Below are 17,761 nucleotides of genomic sequence, written 5' to 3'. Positions count from 1 at the left end.
TTGCAGAGGTGGCTTGCTGGAGAGACCCGCCTAGCGAAGGAGGGTGAGTCCCCTGCAACCCATCCTCTCCAGCACTGTGGTGGGTTGCAATGAACTAACGAACCTCATGACCATCTTTGCGGGGTTGGAGGAGGTGATCGATGGATGGAGGGTTCCCTACGAAGGTGGAGCTGTCTCCTCATGACCCACCCATGAGACGGGGGAGGGGGGGAGGCTGTCCCCCGAGATTCAACCCAGCGGTGGGAGAGACCCAATGTTCATGCACCATACATTTTGCCGAAAATTGTAACACTAACAAAACTTGGCCAGAAAAATCAAGAATTGAATTATACTTCTTTCTTAAATAATTTTTTTTTTTAAAAAAAAAAAATGGAAGAAGAAAAAGGAAAAAGAAAGAAAGAAGCTGAACTGCCGTAATCAGTGCATAACATAGGTTATTAGGTATTTTACGAGTCTCCCATAAAGCCTCTATGGCCATGGGGCAACTCGAACAATCACTATAAGCGGCACACCGCCGGAGGAAGGAAAAAAAATGCTGCCGCAAACAGATATATGTACATTCAACCATCTACACCTGTCTATACTTGACCTTATGTTGACGCTTCTTGAACTCTGTTTCTTCTTTTTTCTTTCTTTGTTTATCCTCTATCAATTCAACCTAGAAAAGGGTCAAGGTAAGCATATATCTGGGTAGTGTGACTATGCTCCACGGTGCTCAGTAGGTTCTGCTGATGATGCATTTGATTGACTTCTCAGTGTTGCAATCTTCTTTTGCAGTTCGAGATTTGACATTCGTTCAGCCTCCAACGCTCGCTCAAGCTTTTAATAAATCCAATTTTGAGATTGCATCAGCAAGATATTCCAGACCAAGTTAAGTGAAAACCAGAGATGGATTTGATAATCAAGAACAGATGAGACAATACCTTTGCTGCTCGATTACTCCATTCTCCTAAAATAGCTCTTAGTCTTTCATTCTCTTCTACATACTGTTCAATATTACCCCACAAAAAAATTAAAAGAAAAATTCAAATCAAGATTAAAAGTTTAAAAATCTTATTAAATAGAGGTACTAGCCATGACACAAATCACATAAGCATGTAATTGATATAATAAGGAGTTTCAGGTCTTCCACAATTATTATACAAAAACGTAATATTGAAGAGAGAGCCAACACACTAGTTCTTGCCTGATTATTGGTAGTGCGAACACGCTGTATCTCAGCGTCCCTCTCAGCTATCAAAGAACGTGCAAGCCTGAGCTCAGACTGCAGTTGATTCACCTGCAACATAAGTCCCTTCAGTATCCATTTTAAGTGCAAGAATATAAAGTTGATTTTCGTCAAATTCTATATTCTATTTGCTTAATAGAACTTTCAATGCCTACAGATGAACAAATCATGTACAAGTGTCCAGGGGCAGAGAAAAAGTGTTCTGATCATATTCAAGTTCATTGTCCAGGGGCAGAGTAAAATCAAAACCATCATGAGGGATGAACATTTGGAAAAGTGTAACATGAACAAGTGAGATCAACCAGGTATTACCTCCGCACTAAGTGTCCGTAGTTCCTGATCACGAGCTGCTAACATGTGGGCAAGATCAACCTGCATGTGGAGCCATTAACTATTCTATCAAGACCATTCCTCAACTAACCATTCCCCTTTTAACTACTTGTTAAGGGGATCAGTTGAAAGGGACATATCAAACACTATATGGAATCGTATCATTATTCTTATATTTCATTTTGATATTGCATCAATTCCTTCAAATAGACACCTAAAAGAGGCTACTAAAGTTACTCTTCCTGGCCATCATAAATCATGTTTTTTACAAAATGTGCCCTGAATACCTATAAGTTACAAGCCTTTGCACACATGAATATTGAGTAAACAAGAATCCCATATAATTATAGATCATTCTTTTCGCTGTCCTTGAGGTGTTAAAATTGACCATCATGATCTACTATCATGCTGATAGAACTCTCCTTATGCAAACACAGACATTCAGCTTGCTCTTATTTGACAGAATACGGGAAAATCATCTCTAAGAGGTTAAATATTTAACATCTCCCATGGCCAAACAATACCATAATGGTAGTTTTGACTCACTTCAGTCACAATGACACGATCATTTTTTCTTTTCCCCACATTTAGGCATCCCTCATTAAATCATATCTTATAGTTACATAGTTCTACAGATAAAAGAATATTAATTTAGCTAGATGACAATCACCTGAGGTGTGCTTCCATCACTAGACCGTTCATATTTACTTAAGCACTCTTGCAATCGCAGAATCTGCATAAGCACATGTTTGGAAATTAATAACAATATACATACCCACACACCCACCACCCCAACACACATTTATATATGAATATTTGTATTTACATGTGTATTAATGGGTGTAATTTTTAATGAAAAATAGAGTAGCTAAGCACCAACAGATTGAACTGATTACAAGCAAATGTAAATTTCAAATCGCCATGTACCTCCTCACTCAAAAAATGAAGGTTTTCACGCTGATATTGCAACAAAGCCATTTGCTCATCAGAGAGCCGACCACCTTCATGATATCTGTTTTGCCAAACAATTCACATTATGGCATCACATATTGCATTGTATATGCCCAAGTAATAGATGTTTCACACAGAGAGAGAGAGAGAGAGAGAGAGAGAGAGAGAGAGATTATATTGCTAGTGCTACAATCAGGGAATATAAACTCTGCCTCTCTCTCCAGTAGCATTGATTTTACAAACATACATTAAATGATGCATCATTATTCAAAATAATGTCGAATATTCTGAGGATGAAATTGTCTCCAATTCTTAAAAAGCTTGAATACAGAAAATGGAAGTAAAAACACAATAATAATGACTCCATGATTACCTCAAACCTTCCAAAGAACTTGATGGTTGAAGTGGAGAATATAGTGACTTTAAAACATCAGGCTGAGAATTCAATGAATTGTACTGGTGTACATAACCTGCAAGCCCCGAACACACATGGAAAAGAGTTAAGGGAGCTTTTTTTTCTTTAAGTAATAAACTAGTCTTCTTAAAAGCATAAAGCGCCCCTAAGTACATTGGAAATATACAAGAGGAAGCACCTAAATAGAAAAGAGTTAAGGGAGCTTGTAACCAATACAACTTGAATCTACAAGCTCATATTCAATCAATAGGTGCTTGGCAGAGGGTCTTGTTTGGGCAGATATCGATAGTGTCAGAATTAGCCAGACAGGTGTGACACAAGGAAAACTTTTCATACTTTTCAGCAAGATATAATGCTACAGTATGCAAGATTTTTAATGACGAAAGCATAAGGCATAACAGAATATTGGAATCTTAAATATTCTCCAAAAGAAAATCATGCTTTTCTCTTGGACAAACCAGAAACATTTGCGCAGTTGGAATGAAATAAAAACAAAAATTGAGCCATGTTTATCTCAACAACCATATCAGAGGTTTTCATAATTTGTCTTAAGAGTATAATATGGAGATCGGCAGATAGCACATATACAGGCTAGTGACAGAGATCATAAGAGCACAGTTATGCATTTTTTATTTATTAATGTCCATCGGAAAGGCAAATAGGGCCCATAGGTTTGAGCAACTCTTTAAACTTATTATGAGCAGAAACGTTAGATTCAAGAATTATTTTCTATAACCTGGAATATAAATATTAAAAAAAGAGTAGCACTTCCCATCCCAACCCTTTATTAAGAAGGGATTCAATAACAGGCCTCTAGTATGACAACGAAAAGACTTCCAAATCAACTATCACAAACGAATTACATCAATTCAAATCTCAAAACCTCCATAGAATGTGAAAACTCACCAATATAGACACTCATAAAAGATCCAGCACATATTGCTTCAATTACCATAATAATCCTGCAGATTTATGTGTGACCAAGATTTTATCAGCAGTACAGAGTTTGACAAAGTAACAATCAATATTCAATTGTGGACTAAACGAGGATAGCATTTGGAGAAGTAGCATTCATACTAATCTTAATAATTAAAACCTACACAACAGATAGGGCAGGAAGTTATCAATACTCAACAGTAGCATGACCTGGCAATCAATATTAAATCTTAAAACTGGAGAATGCAAAATTAGGAGACTTAAATCTCAATATTCATGATCATGATATGTCTCACATCAGTTCCATTAAAGCTGTGTGGCAGGGGTAGAATATTACTTGGGTACCTGTCAAAACATATCCAATACTGTAATAATGCATTCAAAATTTATAAATGATATTTTTAACGTAAGTGTATCCAATACATATTGGAAACACTATGAACATGTAGAAAAAATATGTCCATTTATTAGCATATCCCCACCAGACCATATCATATTTTCTACAAATTGCCAGGTCAATGTATCCATAACTGTAAATCAGCATCCGTGCTTCCTAGCATCAAAGTGTCAAATTGAAACTTATAAATGATTCCTCAGCCTTCTTATTAGCAAATTAAACATATCCAAAAAAATATTCTGGACATTAAAACAGTCCATTTAATCAGACCACTCCTTCACGTTAAATCATTTTTAATTTATATACGCAATTATAATAGAGTTGACACTAAAAGAATCAAAATGTATGAATTAATTTGATAGAATGTGGAACCCAGGATTTGTTGTCTGTTTACACTTGATCTTTTCCTTTACTGATGCACTCCAAACTGTACTCTGGGAAATTTTTTGTTATCATTCAAACTCATCTGAATTTAAAAGATATTGTTTGCATTCAAAAAGGAAAATTCTCTCTATTTTCATCTTTTTAACTCAATTTTATTCAATGAAGCAATATATCTAGCAGAAGAAATGTCTATCCTCAGCATCATAAGTAGACGGTATGTTTACCTCAGCATTGTTGAGATGGAAAGAATACTGATGTGGGGTTTCCATACCATGATTAGTAGCATTGCAGCAGTTCCTAGCATCGAGCCAAAATATTTTAAATACCAATAATAAAAACTATAACAATAAATTGCAAAGATAAAGAACTGCATATAGACATTGGAATTTCCACATTGGAAGACATAAAAGCATGAGAAGAGGTAACACCAAATTTTACTGGAATCAGAAAACTATCTTCATACTCAGGCCCTGATGAAGATTGAGTACTTACCAACTCAATTAAACAAAACTTCATCCAGAGGCATAAATATTCTTTTACATTCCAAAGAAAAACGCACACACACACACACACACACATGTATACATACCATATGAAGTAATGGCAAAAGGTAGGCGAACAATATGCTTCAACTTCTGGCTGAAACTATAATAACCCTACAAGACAAATGTGCATGTTATGGTTTTTATTTTTTTGATAAGCAATAAATTGGTCTTATTAAAAGCGTAAGGTGCCCCTAAGTACACTGAAAGTATACAATAGGAAGCATCTAATTAAAAAGCGAAAAAAAAAAAAAAAAAAAAACTAAGTGACAAAGGGGAGACAAAAGTCACCGTCCAAAGATACAAAGTATGAAAAAACGAAGCTAAAATATCTTCTAAGGACCTCTCCAAATTACCGAAACAACTATTATTTCTTTCCTAAACACCAAAAAAGGCATGTCAGCACCATCTTCCAAATCGCATCCCTCATCGGCCTTCCGGACATCCACCAACAAGAAAACAAGTCAAAGACTCTCCTAGGCATAACCCAAGACAAACCAAAACAAGTAAAGAGAGTTATCTAAAAAAAAAAAAAAAAGAAGAAGAAGAAGAAGAAGAAGAAAGAAAGAAAGAAAGAAAGAAAGAAGGAAGAGAAGAAGAAGAAGAAGTAAAGAGAGCACTCCACAAAGTGTAAACCACATCGCAGTGAAAAATAAGGTGATCCACTGATTCCCCATTTCGCTTGCACATGCAACATCTATCCACCAAAATAACATGCATCTTCCTGAGGTTATCCAAAGTAAGGATCTTGCCTAGAGCCGCCGATCACGAAAAAAAGTCACCCTCGTAGGAGCCTGAGTCTGCCACGCATTCTTCCAAGGAAAGTGACTCTCCACAGAGCAAGCCAAAGAGCTAAAGAAAGACCCGAACTTGAACAAGACTTTTTTGGAGGAGACCCATCACATACTATCTTCACTACCTCTTCTTACACTTACTGAGTACAACACCTAACAAAAAAAAAAAAAAAAAAAGCAAAGACATGCACTTCCCAGTGACTGCCTCTCTAGAAAAGCTCACGCTCCACTGATAGCACCCAAGAGCTCCAAATTAGCCGCAACAAAAGCATTCTTTGCACGAGCAATACCAAATAAAACAAGAAAAGCTTCAGTAAGAGCTGTATCCCCACACCACATATCATGCCAAAATTTGGTCTCAGCCTCATCCCCTACCTCAAATCTAGAAAAGCCTAAGAATGTATCACACCCTATCCTGATGTTCTTCCACAATCTCACCCCCAAAGGCACCTGCAGGCTCAAAGGAGTAGCAACCTCCCCATAAACTGTCAAACTTGGAGTCCACCACAATTCTCCACCAAGCTTCTCTCTCAATCCCATAACGCCACAATTATTTACCTAAAAAAGCCCGGTTGAACATCACCAAATTTCTGATGGTTTTTAAACCAAATAATAGGTGGAGAATAAGAAAAGAAATAAAAAATGATTGACATCCCATCGCCACTAAGATAGATATATTAATGGATCTTAATAGCTAAATCCTCTCTTTGTAGTTACTAAGCAAATAGTCAAATCCTTTTGGCAAGCTCACCACTACCTATCTGGAAATGTGATTTTGTGGGTACGACACAGATTCATCCCCAGTACAGACTAATGGTCTTAAGATCACTTTCTTTTTTCCTTTCTCTTTTTTCTTTTACCAATTCGAATCATGGTTTCAATTCAAAAGGCAGTTCTTTTCATCGTGGGCATCAGACTCTGAAGAGACTTCCACAAACCAGAAGACCAACAGAACTCTCTTTCTCTCCCTCTGTTTGTGTGGAGGGGGAGACCCGAGAGGGAGGGGGGGGGGGGGGGGGGGGGTTGTGTATGTGAGAGAGAGCACCCTCACTATAAAGCAAGAGACATTGGAAAATAGACATTCAACCAGGTAAATAATAAAGATCACCTGCAAGCGTATTTTCTGGACTTGGTAAACCAGATATTGCTGAAAGATGCCTGAAACATTGACATATATGATCATTATTGTATCGACTCCCTATAATAAAAATTGAATTACCAGAGACATTCAAGCTATATCATGTTCGCATAATTTGGTTCCATAAACCGAACAACAGCTGGCATTCTAATAGCCCACGGAGAACGATGAAAAATGGACCATGTATAAATATGTTTTAGTTATGCCTCATCCCCAAAATACATTAGGCATTGAATTCATTACACACAAAGCTCAAAGATAAAATGCACTATTCGAACATGACACTTTCCGTGAAAAATACATGTTCAAAAACAAGCATATTTAACTAAGGGTTAAAAAAAACCTGTGACTAGTAAAAGAGCAACACTGCAACTGCAAAGCAACGGTGAGACCAAGCTCTTAATGGGACGGAATATCCATGGTGCTCCCACAGCCAACACCGCGTAACCTACCTAAAGTTGATGAACAATCAGCAATGTCCAGTCAACACAAAAACGACTTTGTTTTTGCCACAAAGCAGAGTTTTAAAGCTACTTGCCAAGAAAAAACAGTAGAAAATACTCCCAAAAATGCTTCTGGATTTGCGGTTACCGAGTAGAGGAGCCTCATGCAGTATATCCAGAAACCTGAAATTAGTACAAAGTAATTAAACATCGGTAATAAAAATAGTAACTTTCTTTTCATGAGAAATATTTTCCTATAGAACTAGTTATCGAAAAAAAATTCTTATAGAACTTTCTCGGGAAAAAATTCCTATAAACTTTCTCGGCAACGAAACGCGAAATAAGTAGTGATTCGCAGACTTTGTTATCACTAGCAAGCAAAACTATAAAATGTTTTTTAGAAATTTAGGAATCGTACCATTTCTATAACAGAAAGAAACAGAGAAATTTTAGCCATCAGTTGAAAAAAAAAAATCTTTTATTGACAACCAAACGCGACCTAGGTAGTAATTATAAAAAATAGAGAATTCCCTCCATGATCACCGTGGATCGTAGACTTTTTCATCGCTCGCATGGCAAAACTAGCAAATGTTATTAACAAATTTAGGAATTGTACTATCTCTAGAACAGAAAGAAAAATGAATTTTAACTGAAAAAGTGAAATTGATCGGGTGGAAAAAGTTTGAGCTCGAAAGAATAGCTTACAGGGCGTCATCTTCGTGGGATGTTGAAGGTAAAGAAGCGTGTCTCTCGGTCGCCATCTTCAAGCGGTGAGAGAATTGGATGAAATGTCATGCGGTGCGGTGTCGTTTCGACAATGGTGGCTTTGATTGTCAGAGTGCTCAGAGCTGTGAGCGTGAAGAGAATGCCGATCTTCTTCTCCGATTTTTTTTTTTTTTTTTGGAAGTCTTAGATCTCTTTTGCATTGAAATGGCAGATAGTCGCGGGATGAAGCTTAACGTTGCAGGTCAACCCAAGCCCAGTTGGTAGCCGATATAGCGGAGGCCCATTTCGGGGTAAACCATTTGTAAGCTCGGCTCAAACCCTTTTTCTTTTTTTTTCTTTTTTTCTTTTTTCACTTTTTCTTTTTTAAATTTCAGTTAATAAAAATTGTAATTTGGTAAAACTGCGGTTAATCCTCTAGAATGATACGTTTAAAAAATTGCATCCCTTTACATGCGTTTTGAAAACGTAATTTTTTTTTTCAAACGCAATTTCAAACTGAACAATTTTTGCGATTTTATTTTTGACACATTTTTGTTTGTGAAATCGCAGAATCAAACAAACTAAATAAAAAATTTCAAATCATAATAATTTTTTTAAAAAAAATCAAAAGTTACAAAATTTCACTTAAGTATTTATTATTTTTAAAATATTGAATATGATAAATGCCGATGCGATAAATACTTATGTTTCATTTGTCTCGGTGTAAAATATTTTTTGAAAAATATTCTTGACATATTTTAGTGTTTAGCGGGAGAGAAAATAATGGTCAATGAAAATTATTTTCAGTTTGATTGTAAATGCCTTTTTAATTTTTAAAAACGATTTACAATTTTGATTTAAACTCGTTTTCTAGTTTTTGATTTAAACTCAATTTGACAGTAAATTCTTAAATCGTTAAATCGTTTTTTGGATTTAAACTCTTCATTTGTAAATGCTGAACTAGTGAGCAGGCTTCTTATATGGGCTGAAACTCGTATTCATGGCCCAAGACCAAGAACCACCCCCCTGAGCCCTTCTGCTTTATTGGTCCGGAGCTGGATAATCTACATAGGCGGAGCGGTGACGAAAACCCCAAAGCCGCTGAAAACCCTAATGCCCTGACAATCACAGCATTTTCTCCCGGAGTCGTCAATCATCATCGTATCCGAAACGGGTCGAATTTTGCTTGGCTTCCCAAATCCGAAACCATCGAGTTTCAGTTCCATGATCCTCCATATCTGCTCAAAGTGCTGCTCTTAGTTTTATCGATTATGCCTCATTCTGATCCCTCTCACTTTCACTATCGGAAAGTGATAGTCTTTTGGTCTTGGATGGTCTGAAAAGTGTCTTCAGGGTTTGGTTTGCTGTGCTATCTTTATTGGGGCTTTCACCATCTCCATGAAGAATAGGGACTCAAAGCAAAAACCCAGTAGGAATTCTGGTCATACCCATAAGAGAATTGTGATTGAGAATATCTGTGAGCCTAGAGCTGAGCCTAGTGATGGCGCGGCTTTGCAGATGACCCTCTTATTCTTCACAACCCGTACCCCTTGGGTTCGAGCCTCCAAGGTCGCCACTGCCCATTTCCATAGTCTCGCCCACGGAGGATGTTGGTCCAGGCCATTCAATGACAAAGAGGTAATCTTAAACCGAAACTCCGAGGCTTGGTTTGTTAAGGTCGTTTGTACTCTATTTGTGCGTTCGCATTTGTCAGATACTTGTTTGTGTTATTTGAGGAAGAACTTGACCCCATTGATTGCGTTTGAGGTTGTTAGACGGTTAAACAATCCAAAATTGGGCTTGAAGTTCTTTGAGTTCAGTAGGGAGAGTTTGAGTGTCAGTCATTCTTTCAACACCTACAATTTGCTTATGCGGTCCCTCTGTCAAATGGGTCTTTACGATTCCGCGAAAATGGTATTTGATTGCATGAGGAGTGATGGGCATTTGCCTGATAGTTCGATTGTTGGATTTTTGGTATCGTCGTATGCACAAGTGGGCAAGTTTGATCTTGCCAAAAAATTGCTTGCTGAGGTTCAGTTTGATGAGATTGGGTTGAGTTCTTTTGTGTATAATAAGTTATTGGATGAGTTGGTCAAGAGGAATCTAGTTGATGAGGCCGTTTGCTTATTTAGAGAGCATATGGGATCATATTTTCACCTGGATACTTGCACTTTCAATATTCTTATTCGAGGTTTGTGCAGAATAGGAGGAGTTGATAAGGCTTTTGTGTTTTTTAATGATATGGGGAGGTTTGGTTGTTCTCCTGATGTTCTTACTTATAACACTCTTATAAATGGATTATGTAGGGTCAATGAGGTAAATAGAGGGCATGAACTATTGAAGGAGGTTAAGTCAACAAGTGAGCTTAAACCGGATGTTGTAACTTATACATCTGTAATATCGGGGTATTGCAAGTTGGGTAAGATGGACGAGGCCTCTATTCTTTTTTATGAGATGGTTAAGTTAGGAATAAAACCAACTGCAATCACTTTTAATGTTCTCGTTGATGGCTTTGGTAAGGCGGGCGACATGGTTTCCGCATTGGCCATGTATGAGAGGATGCTCTTTCTTGGTTATTTTCCGGATGTTGTTACCTTCACTTCCCTAATTGATGGGTATTGTCGAACCGGACAGTTAAATCAGGGTTTGAAGCTTTGGCAAGAGATGAATGCAAGAAATGTGACTCCAAATGTGTATACTTATGCTGTTCTTATAAATGCTTTATGTAAGGAAAATAGACTGCATGAGGCTCGCGATCTTTTGAGGCAAATGAAGTGGCGTGATATTGTTCCAAAACCATTTATGTACAACCCTGTAATTGATGGGTTTTGCAAGGCTGGCAATGTGGACGAGGCAAATAAGATTGTGGCAGAGATGGAGGAGAAGAAATGTAACCCAGATAAAGTCACATTTACAATCCTCATCATAGGGCATTGTATGAAAGGGAGAATGTTTGAAGCAATCAGCATCTTTGATAAGATGTTATCAATCGGTTGTGCTCCAGATACCATTACTGTGAATTCTTTAATATCTTGCCTTTTGAAGGCTGGTATGCCTAATGAAGCCTTTCGCATTAAGCAAGCTGCATATAAGGACCTGGACTTACGTATGTCATCTTTTAAAGAAGCTATTCATTTAAGAACAGATATGGCTATTCCAATGGCTGTTTAATTGAAGGGCTACCACGGAAGTGGACTTGAAGCATAGTCCCTATGGCTGGACAAGGTCTTTCAGCCATTGTTTAGTTGAGCCCAGATGAAACATGTCCAGCTTGTGGCACAAAGTTTGACAAGCAGTATGTACTTTGTCAATGTCTATTTCTATCCCCTGATTTTTAACGAGTTACCGCTAGATTGGCGCTGATTGTCATAAACCTCAAAATCAACATCTGCTCCAGATCTGTAAAATATTGAATTGTGAGCCGGGCATTTACTATTGAGTAAATCTATGCCAGAAGTCACTATGACATCAACAAGGTGTTCCCTGTCAAATCAGATTCCCACAAGCATGGAGCTAAAGTCATGGACCAATCAGCAATACACATTCCTTGAATTAAATCAGTCTTATCTCTTGTTGTCCATCCTTCCTGCACATATTTTTAGCTATGTGTTTTCTAGAAATGACTGAGGATGATTTATTACCAGCGAGTAGGTTGAAGACATGCAGATATCTAGTGCACTGAAATAAAAACACAACTTGCACTAGGAAACAGGGAAAATATTATCCAGGCTACTTAATTTTGATCTTCATCATATGATGACCACAGCTTTTGAGTTCTGAGACATGCATTGGATTGAATTGAACTTTTTAATCCCCGCAGTTTTAGTTACTATTCAATTTTGTCAAAAAGTAAATATGCTTGAGAAAAATTATCTGTTTACAGATTTGTGTTGCTCATTGGGTCGGGTTTGTTGTTCCCGTGAGTCCGTGACTATGAATAGATTTTTCCACGAACCAAGTAGACCAAGATAAGTTAAGGTGACTAGCACCCTCCAAATTAAGAGGTTCAAATCTCAGCCAGATCTCTCCCTTCATTTGTCTATGGAAAGCCATCAATACGGCCTGAGAATGCTATGGGGATGTTCTGGCTGCATCTGTATGACTGTAAAATGCGGAAGTTGCATTTTATTTTGATTGTGATTTTATTGCATTACTGGCCATTTGTGATTAATTCAATTCTATTTCAAATTGTAAGCCTTTAATTCAAAACTACTACTTTTCTTTAAGAGTAATGCTACCCTTACATGCGATTTATGCACTTCCCTTACTTGATGTGACACAGCTATAATATCCAAAAAAAAAAAAAAAAAAAAAAAAAAAATCCCCAACTACTCTATGGGTGTCGGCCAAATTTTTTTTTTTTTTTTTTTTTTTTTTTGAGCCGGCACGGTATTGTCATGTTAATATTGTTTTTAAGGGGGGACATGACACTGCCATGTTAGCGCTAGCCATTCGTAAATCAGATGCATCGATTTTTTATTTGTACGTGCGAAGACATAAAGATATTTATGAGAAATATGGAATAATATAAGCTTGAAAGCTCTTTGATAATAGAAGGTAAAAACATGTTAAGGCGATGCAGTAATATGTTTTTATGTAATGGAAATTCTGATACAGATTTCACATATAACATTCATAAAGAATATACACATGGTCATGTTGCGTACGTTACAGTCACCACCAATAATATTGGATCTTATTTTTTACAATAAAGCCTACATTATCATTATCACACCATGGCCCTTCATCTTAGTTTTGGACAACTGCAACATGGCCCTTCACCTTAGTTTTGGACAACATGGCATGAACCCTTAAACAGACTATGCCACGACAGGGTATGAGGCACAAGTTGCAACACCTGCAATTTGACGATCAATGTTAGCATACGCAGCACTGTAATGGAGGATTTTATCCAATCTCCTGTCGATTGTTCACTGATGAATCTAGAAATTTAATCATGCGTGGACCAATCTCAAAATGACTTAAAAGTTTGATAACATTTTCCTCGTAACCAGGTTGGAAGAATTTTCTCCAAGGACAAAACTATAATTTTATGTACAAGGGGACAAAACTAAAAATAAAACCTTTTGGAGTAAAAAATAATTTTAGAGGGTCAAAATATAAGAACTAATAAAAATTTTGGGCGGAGCTACTACTCCAAGCTCATGAGTAGGTCCGCCCTTGCCTCTAAGTCAGTCTATTAAGCTGACATGTGTTCAAAATACATGTAGAGCTTACATACATTTATAATTTTACATGTATTTTTAATAAAACATATGATTCTCACATTTTTATACATTTTACAAGTCAGCTCAAACAACCGAGTTGTATGGGGGAATTGGATCATCTTGAAATGGAGAGGAGCCAATTAGTGTAAAAAGGGGGGTAAAATTGTCTCAACTTTAAAATTAAGATAATTTTGCTCCCTCATGTTTGCACTAAATGAAATGGAGAGGATCCTTCTGTGTCTGGGAAAGGGGGCAACTGTAAAATTTGCTAGGATCCTGAGCACACAAGCATTAGTCCATGGGAACTCGACAAATCCATGGGGCAGAGCCAAAGGCTAGACCTTTCTCTATACTCACAAACACGGTATTATGTAAATTAGCCATACATGTAGTACTATCACACGTCTTTTAGTGGACCGCTCACAAACACGGTATTAATGTAAACCAGCCATACATATAGTACTATCAGCTGTCATTTGGTGGACCACTACCAAGAGACCAAATGAACTCTAAATCTAATGATTGGATTCCGAGCAATAGGGTAGTTTATGTGAGAGCATGTTTAGGCTTCATCTATTCTCACAAGTGTTCGGACAGTTTTAACAGGCAAGACCCAAAGTGTATGGACAGCCTACCCAAATAAATGGAGTTTGGGCAGATTCTCACATGACCAGTCTATTACAGTGCAATAGAGCAGCCCTATTGCATGGATAAAGATCCTATTCATTTCATTTGAGATTGATAGTATCTATTTCATAGTCAAAATTTAAAATTTGTACATCTAATGGTTTACATAATATCACATTTTAAAGATATGCCAACATTAACATCATGTCCAACGAAAAATTCACCAACTTTAAATCCTGACCATGAATAGTAGAGGATCCTATTCCCTATTGCAAATGATCAGAATCCAGTCTTTTGGAATCATCTCATTAATTAAAACAGCCCACATGGCACATTAAGGCACCAGGCTTTGGACCAAGTGACGAAGATGGGTGGAATTTGTTCAAGAAAAAAGTTGAAGCATGGCCAATTCATACGAAGCATATTGATTTGACAAACTAGGATCAGTTGGAAAACTTACCACACATGTTCTTCCCCATCTCCATCTTAAAGAAGCCATTATCACCCCAGCTTTCTCCCCATGAGTTCTTAATGAGCCAGTATGAGACTCCATCTTCAACTCCATACCCAACTGCTAGAACAGCATGGTTCACATCCTGCCAGATAAATTTACATATTGTTAAGAAGGTATGAATGGATCGTGAATGTTCCTTAGTACATATAAAGTGAAGAAAACGAAGTAGAGGGATTAGAGGCAGAGGAAAAGGGGGAGGACTATGTTTACTAAAAAAGGTACATATATTAATATGAGGCATAAGAAGCAATATATATATATATAGATAAACCTACAAATGGAAAGTAATAACAATGATGCTCTATCTAGCTTTGAAACGTGAAAGCAAACTAGGCTTTGAAATTTAACAATATACACCATTTAATAAACATAATTTGACAGCCAATTTAACCAAGTCGATCAAAATGTTTTCTATTCAAAATAGAAAACTCACCATGGGAGTGCTTCCACACGTCTCAGTGGTGTAAACTCCTTCCTTGTAAAATCGGAAGTCATTGACTACCTGAAATGCCACACTCACTGGCCTAACAAATGCAACTGCATGCTTTAGCTCATCTTCAGCACCCTGTGTTTGTCCACACATGATAGAAAATCCTCAAAACCATCTTAAAAAAAAAAAAGAAAAAAAGAAAAAAAAAAAGAAAAAAAAAAGGGCGTTTGTCCAGGCATGTTGGCAAATCAAATCTTGTTCTGCCAGCTCTACCCTCAGTATGTTAACATCAAGATGCATAATACAGAAAACATTAAAACAAAAAAGGGTTAAGAGAGATCTATGCATGGCGCCTACCAAGGTAATGTTAACAGAGTCAATGACTTGGACACCAATATTTTCCGCTGAAAATTTGCACGAGCCATCTTTTCCAGTGTACGGATATGCCTCCTCGGTGTCAAGGCCACCATTGTATTTAATGTACTCAAAGGCTTGGGATGGCAACCCACCACTGCAGCCAAAGTTATTGAAAGCTCTGGCACAATCCACAAGCTGCTGCTCTGAGAGAGAGATTCCCTTCCCAAATGCCTGCGAGTAGGCTGCCTCAAGAGCTCCAGTGGTGCTGCAACACAAATATATTGAAGGTTAGAAGCGAGATGATATCAGGTCTCACTCTAAGTGCTTTATCTTCCTAATACTTTTTTTTTACCAAAACCATGCCTAAAAAACAAAGAGAAAGAAGAAAGGAATAGCAAACAGACAATGAAGACAAGAAGTTTTAAGTGGTTAGGCTAATCAAGCCTACATCCATTGTAGATTCTACTATTTGCTGTTTAATTCTTCCGTTAATCTCTCTAACCTGAATGTCCAGCAAGATCCACAGTGGCCTTGATCTTTAACTGGGCTGACTATGCCTTGTTCCCTCCAGTCTTTCTGCATGAACATGCACATACAGATATAGATGATGATAATATGGTTGAAATATTTATCAATTCCATATATTAAACCATTGGTTTGTAATCTGAAAATTCATGAACTCCAAAAAAGAATAATTTTATCACAAGAAGTACCGCTTCTGGAAGAACAGCATCGGTGAGCTTGTGGTTGCCCTTCAAAGTGGCAGAGCAGTTCTGAGCAGCTCCCAACCTGTGGCTTTGGAACTCTTCCCAAGTCCAATCAGCAAAGTCTGATTGATAAAACAAACACCAACACTTGGGTTATCAGTTATCACCAAGAAACCTCAGTGGTTAGTTAATGTAAACCTCGTTTCACTAAAAGATTGTCAAACCACTTAATGTCAAGGGATTAATCTCTAAGTCTTTCAGGGTTGGTTGGTATAATATTAATTAAATAACTAAATTTATCATTTTCTACCGGCTAAAACTAGGAAAAACTTTTGAGACATAGTATTACAAAGAGGTAATGAATTCAAACCTTATCCTCCACCATTCACTTTCCATTTTAATTGAATTTTTCATGCAATGGACCAATTTTTTTTTTAAAAAAAAAAAAAACTGGTGATTTAACAAAGGTGACTCCATTATTAAGTTTTCAAGGTTAAGTATTCTATATTATAGTTATCAAAACAACCTAGAGAATCTCGATTTCTGTGTCAACACCTACTCTCAGTAAACTCTGAAATAATTTTTATCTTTCTATTTATTGTGTTCAATTATCTACCATACTGAGTCTTAGTGTGAGTTAATTACTACATGTCAAACTCCGATTGGTCAGCAAGGAAAATAAGCCTAGTTTAGCATGGTCACGCATCTACCAGCCTTATATTTTGACCGTAGCGGTCCTATCACAAGCCTGAATTCCACAAATCCGACGGCTAACAAAAAACTCAAAATTATCGTAAAAAAAAGTGGCAATACAGCATATCCGATGATTTCAGATTCATGCTTACGATTAAGGGCAAGTTTGAAAGATAATCCCTTCCGGTTGGTCGATTTGATGAGCCTCCGATTCTCCGAGAAAACCCCGAAACGGAACTTCATCTCCTCCGTGGTCTCGTACCTCTTCCCATACCTGCAAAAACCAGATATCACAACGCAAAAACCAAACAGATTTAGACAAACAAGTAAATTTGATGATCAGACAGCAGGAAAGAGCGGAGGCCTACCGGTGGGCGAATCGGGCGAAGGAGAGTGCGTGGTGGGTGCGGCCGATGACCTGGATCACCTGGGCCTCGAAGTCGCGGAGGCCGTCCGATGCCAATCTGATGGGGTTGGAGTCCTCGAAGGTCGATGCTGCTGCTGCGGCGGCGGCACAGCAGAGAAGTAGGAGAATCGACGAGACCAAGCTCACCCTTGCCATCTCTCTCTCTCTCTCTATCTCTCTCTGTTGCTCCGAAGGTTGTGGGGGTGACAGACGATGTTAGATGTCGGATTGAGTTTTGATTGGAGGAGCAATTATAAATTAATAAATCCTTGGAATATGGGCTCAGCTGAGGGCTCCAATAGAGAAAGTTAGCAAATCAAATGGGACTTTGGTAACTTTTACGTATTTTCTGGTATTATACATCGGGTGACGTATGTGGTGACGTGGAGTTCCTTCATGTCCTTCTCATGACCTTTGTCGTATTATAAAAAATTATTTGTAAGAGAGGGATTTTTTTTTTTTTTTTATAATTTTTAAATACTTGAAGACCGAACTACAAAACTAAAGCCTTAACATACCAAAGTTTAACAAAAACA

The 17,761-nt window shown here is 37.5% G+C and overlaps 3 protein-coding genes across 3 annotated transcripts; 1 reads left to right on the top strand and 2 right to left on the bottom strand.

Annotated features, from left to right (window-relative positions):
• Positions 1-391: 391 nt before the first annotated feature.
• Positions 392-8,507, bottom strand: LOC133858015 (protein FIP1). The gene is made up of 14 exons (XM_062293424.1): positions 8,264-8,507; positions 7,650-7,741; positions 7,459-7,563; positions 7,086-7,135; positions 5,231-5,297; positions 4,866-4,938; positions 3,831-3,886; positions 2,883-2,979; positions 2,486-2,570; positions 2,229-2,291; positions 1,541-1,600; positions 1,187-1,279; positions 924-986; positions 392-819 (listed from the first exon to the last, which is right to left on the bottom strand). The coding sequence occupies exons 1-14, from the start codon at positions 8,317-8,319 to the stop codon at positions 700-702; spliced, it is 1,080 nt and encodes a 359-aa protein (XP_062149408.1). The 5' UTR covers positions 8,320-8,507; the 3' UTR covers positions 392-699.
• An 816-nt stretch (positions 8,508-9,323) lies between these two features.
• Positions 9,324-12,145, top strand: LOC133857877 (pentatricopeptide repeat-containing protein At2g06000). Its single transcript, XM_062293247.1, has one exon. It carries the CDS (start codon positions 9,662-9,664, stop codon positions 11,432-11,434), a length of 1,773 nt encoding a protein of 590 aa, XP_062149231.1. The 5' UTR covers positions 9,324-9,661; the 3' UTR covers positions 11,435-12,145.
• Positions 12,146-12,831: 686 nt separating this feature from the next.
• Positions 12,832-17,501, bottom strand: LOC133857103 (pro-cathepsin H-like). Its single transcript, XM_062292231.1, has 8 exons — positions 17,188-17,501; positions 16,972-17,093; positions 16,133-16,248; positions 15,922-15,995; positions 15,420-15,684; positions 15,066-15,197; positions 14,579-14,714; positions 12,832-13,121 (listed from the first exon to the last, which is right to left on the bottom strand). Exons 1-8 carry the CDS (start codon positions 17,379-17,381, stop codon positions 13,084-13,086), a joined length of 1,077 nt encoding a protein of 358 aa, XP_062148215.1. The 5' UTR covers positions 17,382-17,501; the 3' UTR covers positions 12,832-13,083.
• Between the last annotated feature and the right edge of the window lie 260 nt (positions 17,502-17,761).

This window comes from Alnus glutinosa, chromosome 14, assembly GCF_958979055.1.
Source record: "Alnus glutinosa chromosome 14, dhAlnGlut1.1, whole genome shotgun sequence".
In the NCBI taxonomy this organism is placed as follows: Eukaryota; Viridiplantae; Streptophyta; class Magnoliopsida; order Fagales; family Betulaceae; genus Alnus; species Alnus glutinosa.
The sequence above is the reverse complement of the archived record's forward strand: the minus strand, read 5'-3'. Positions and strand labels throughout refer to the sequence as shown.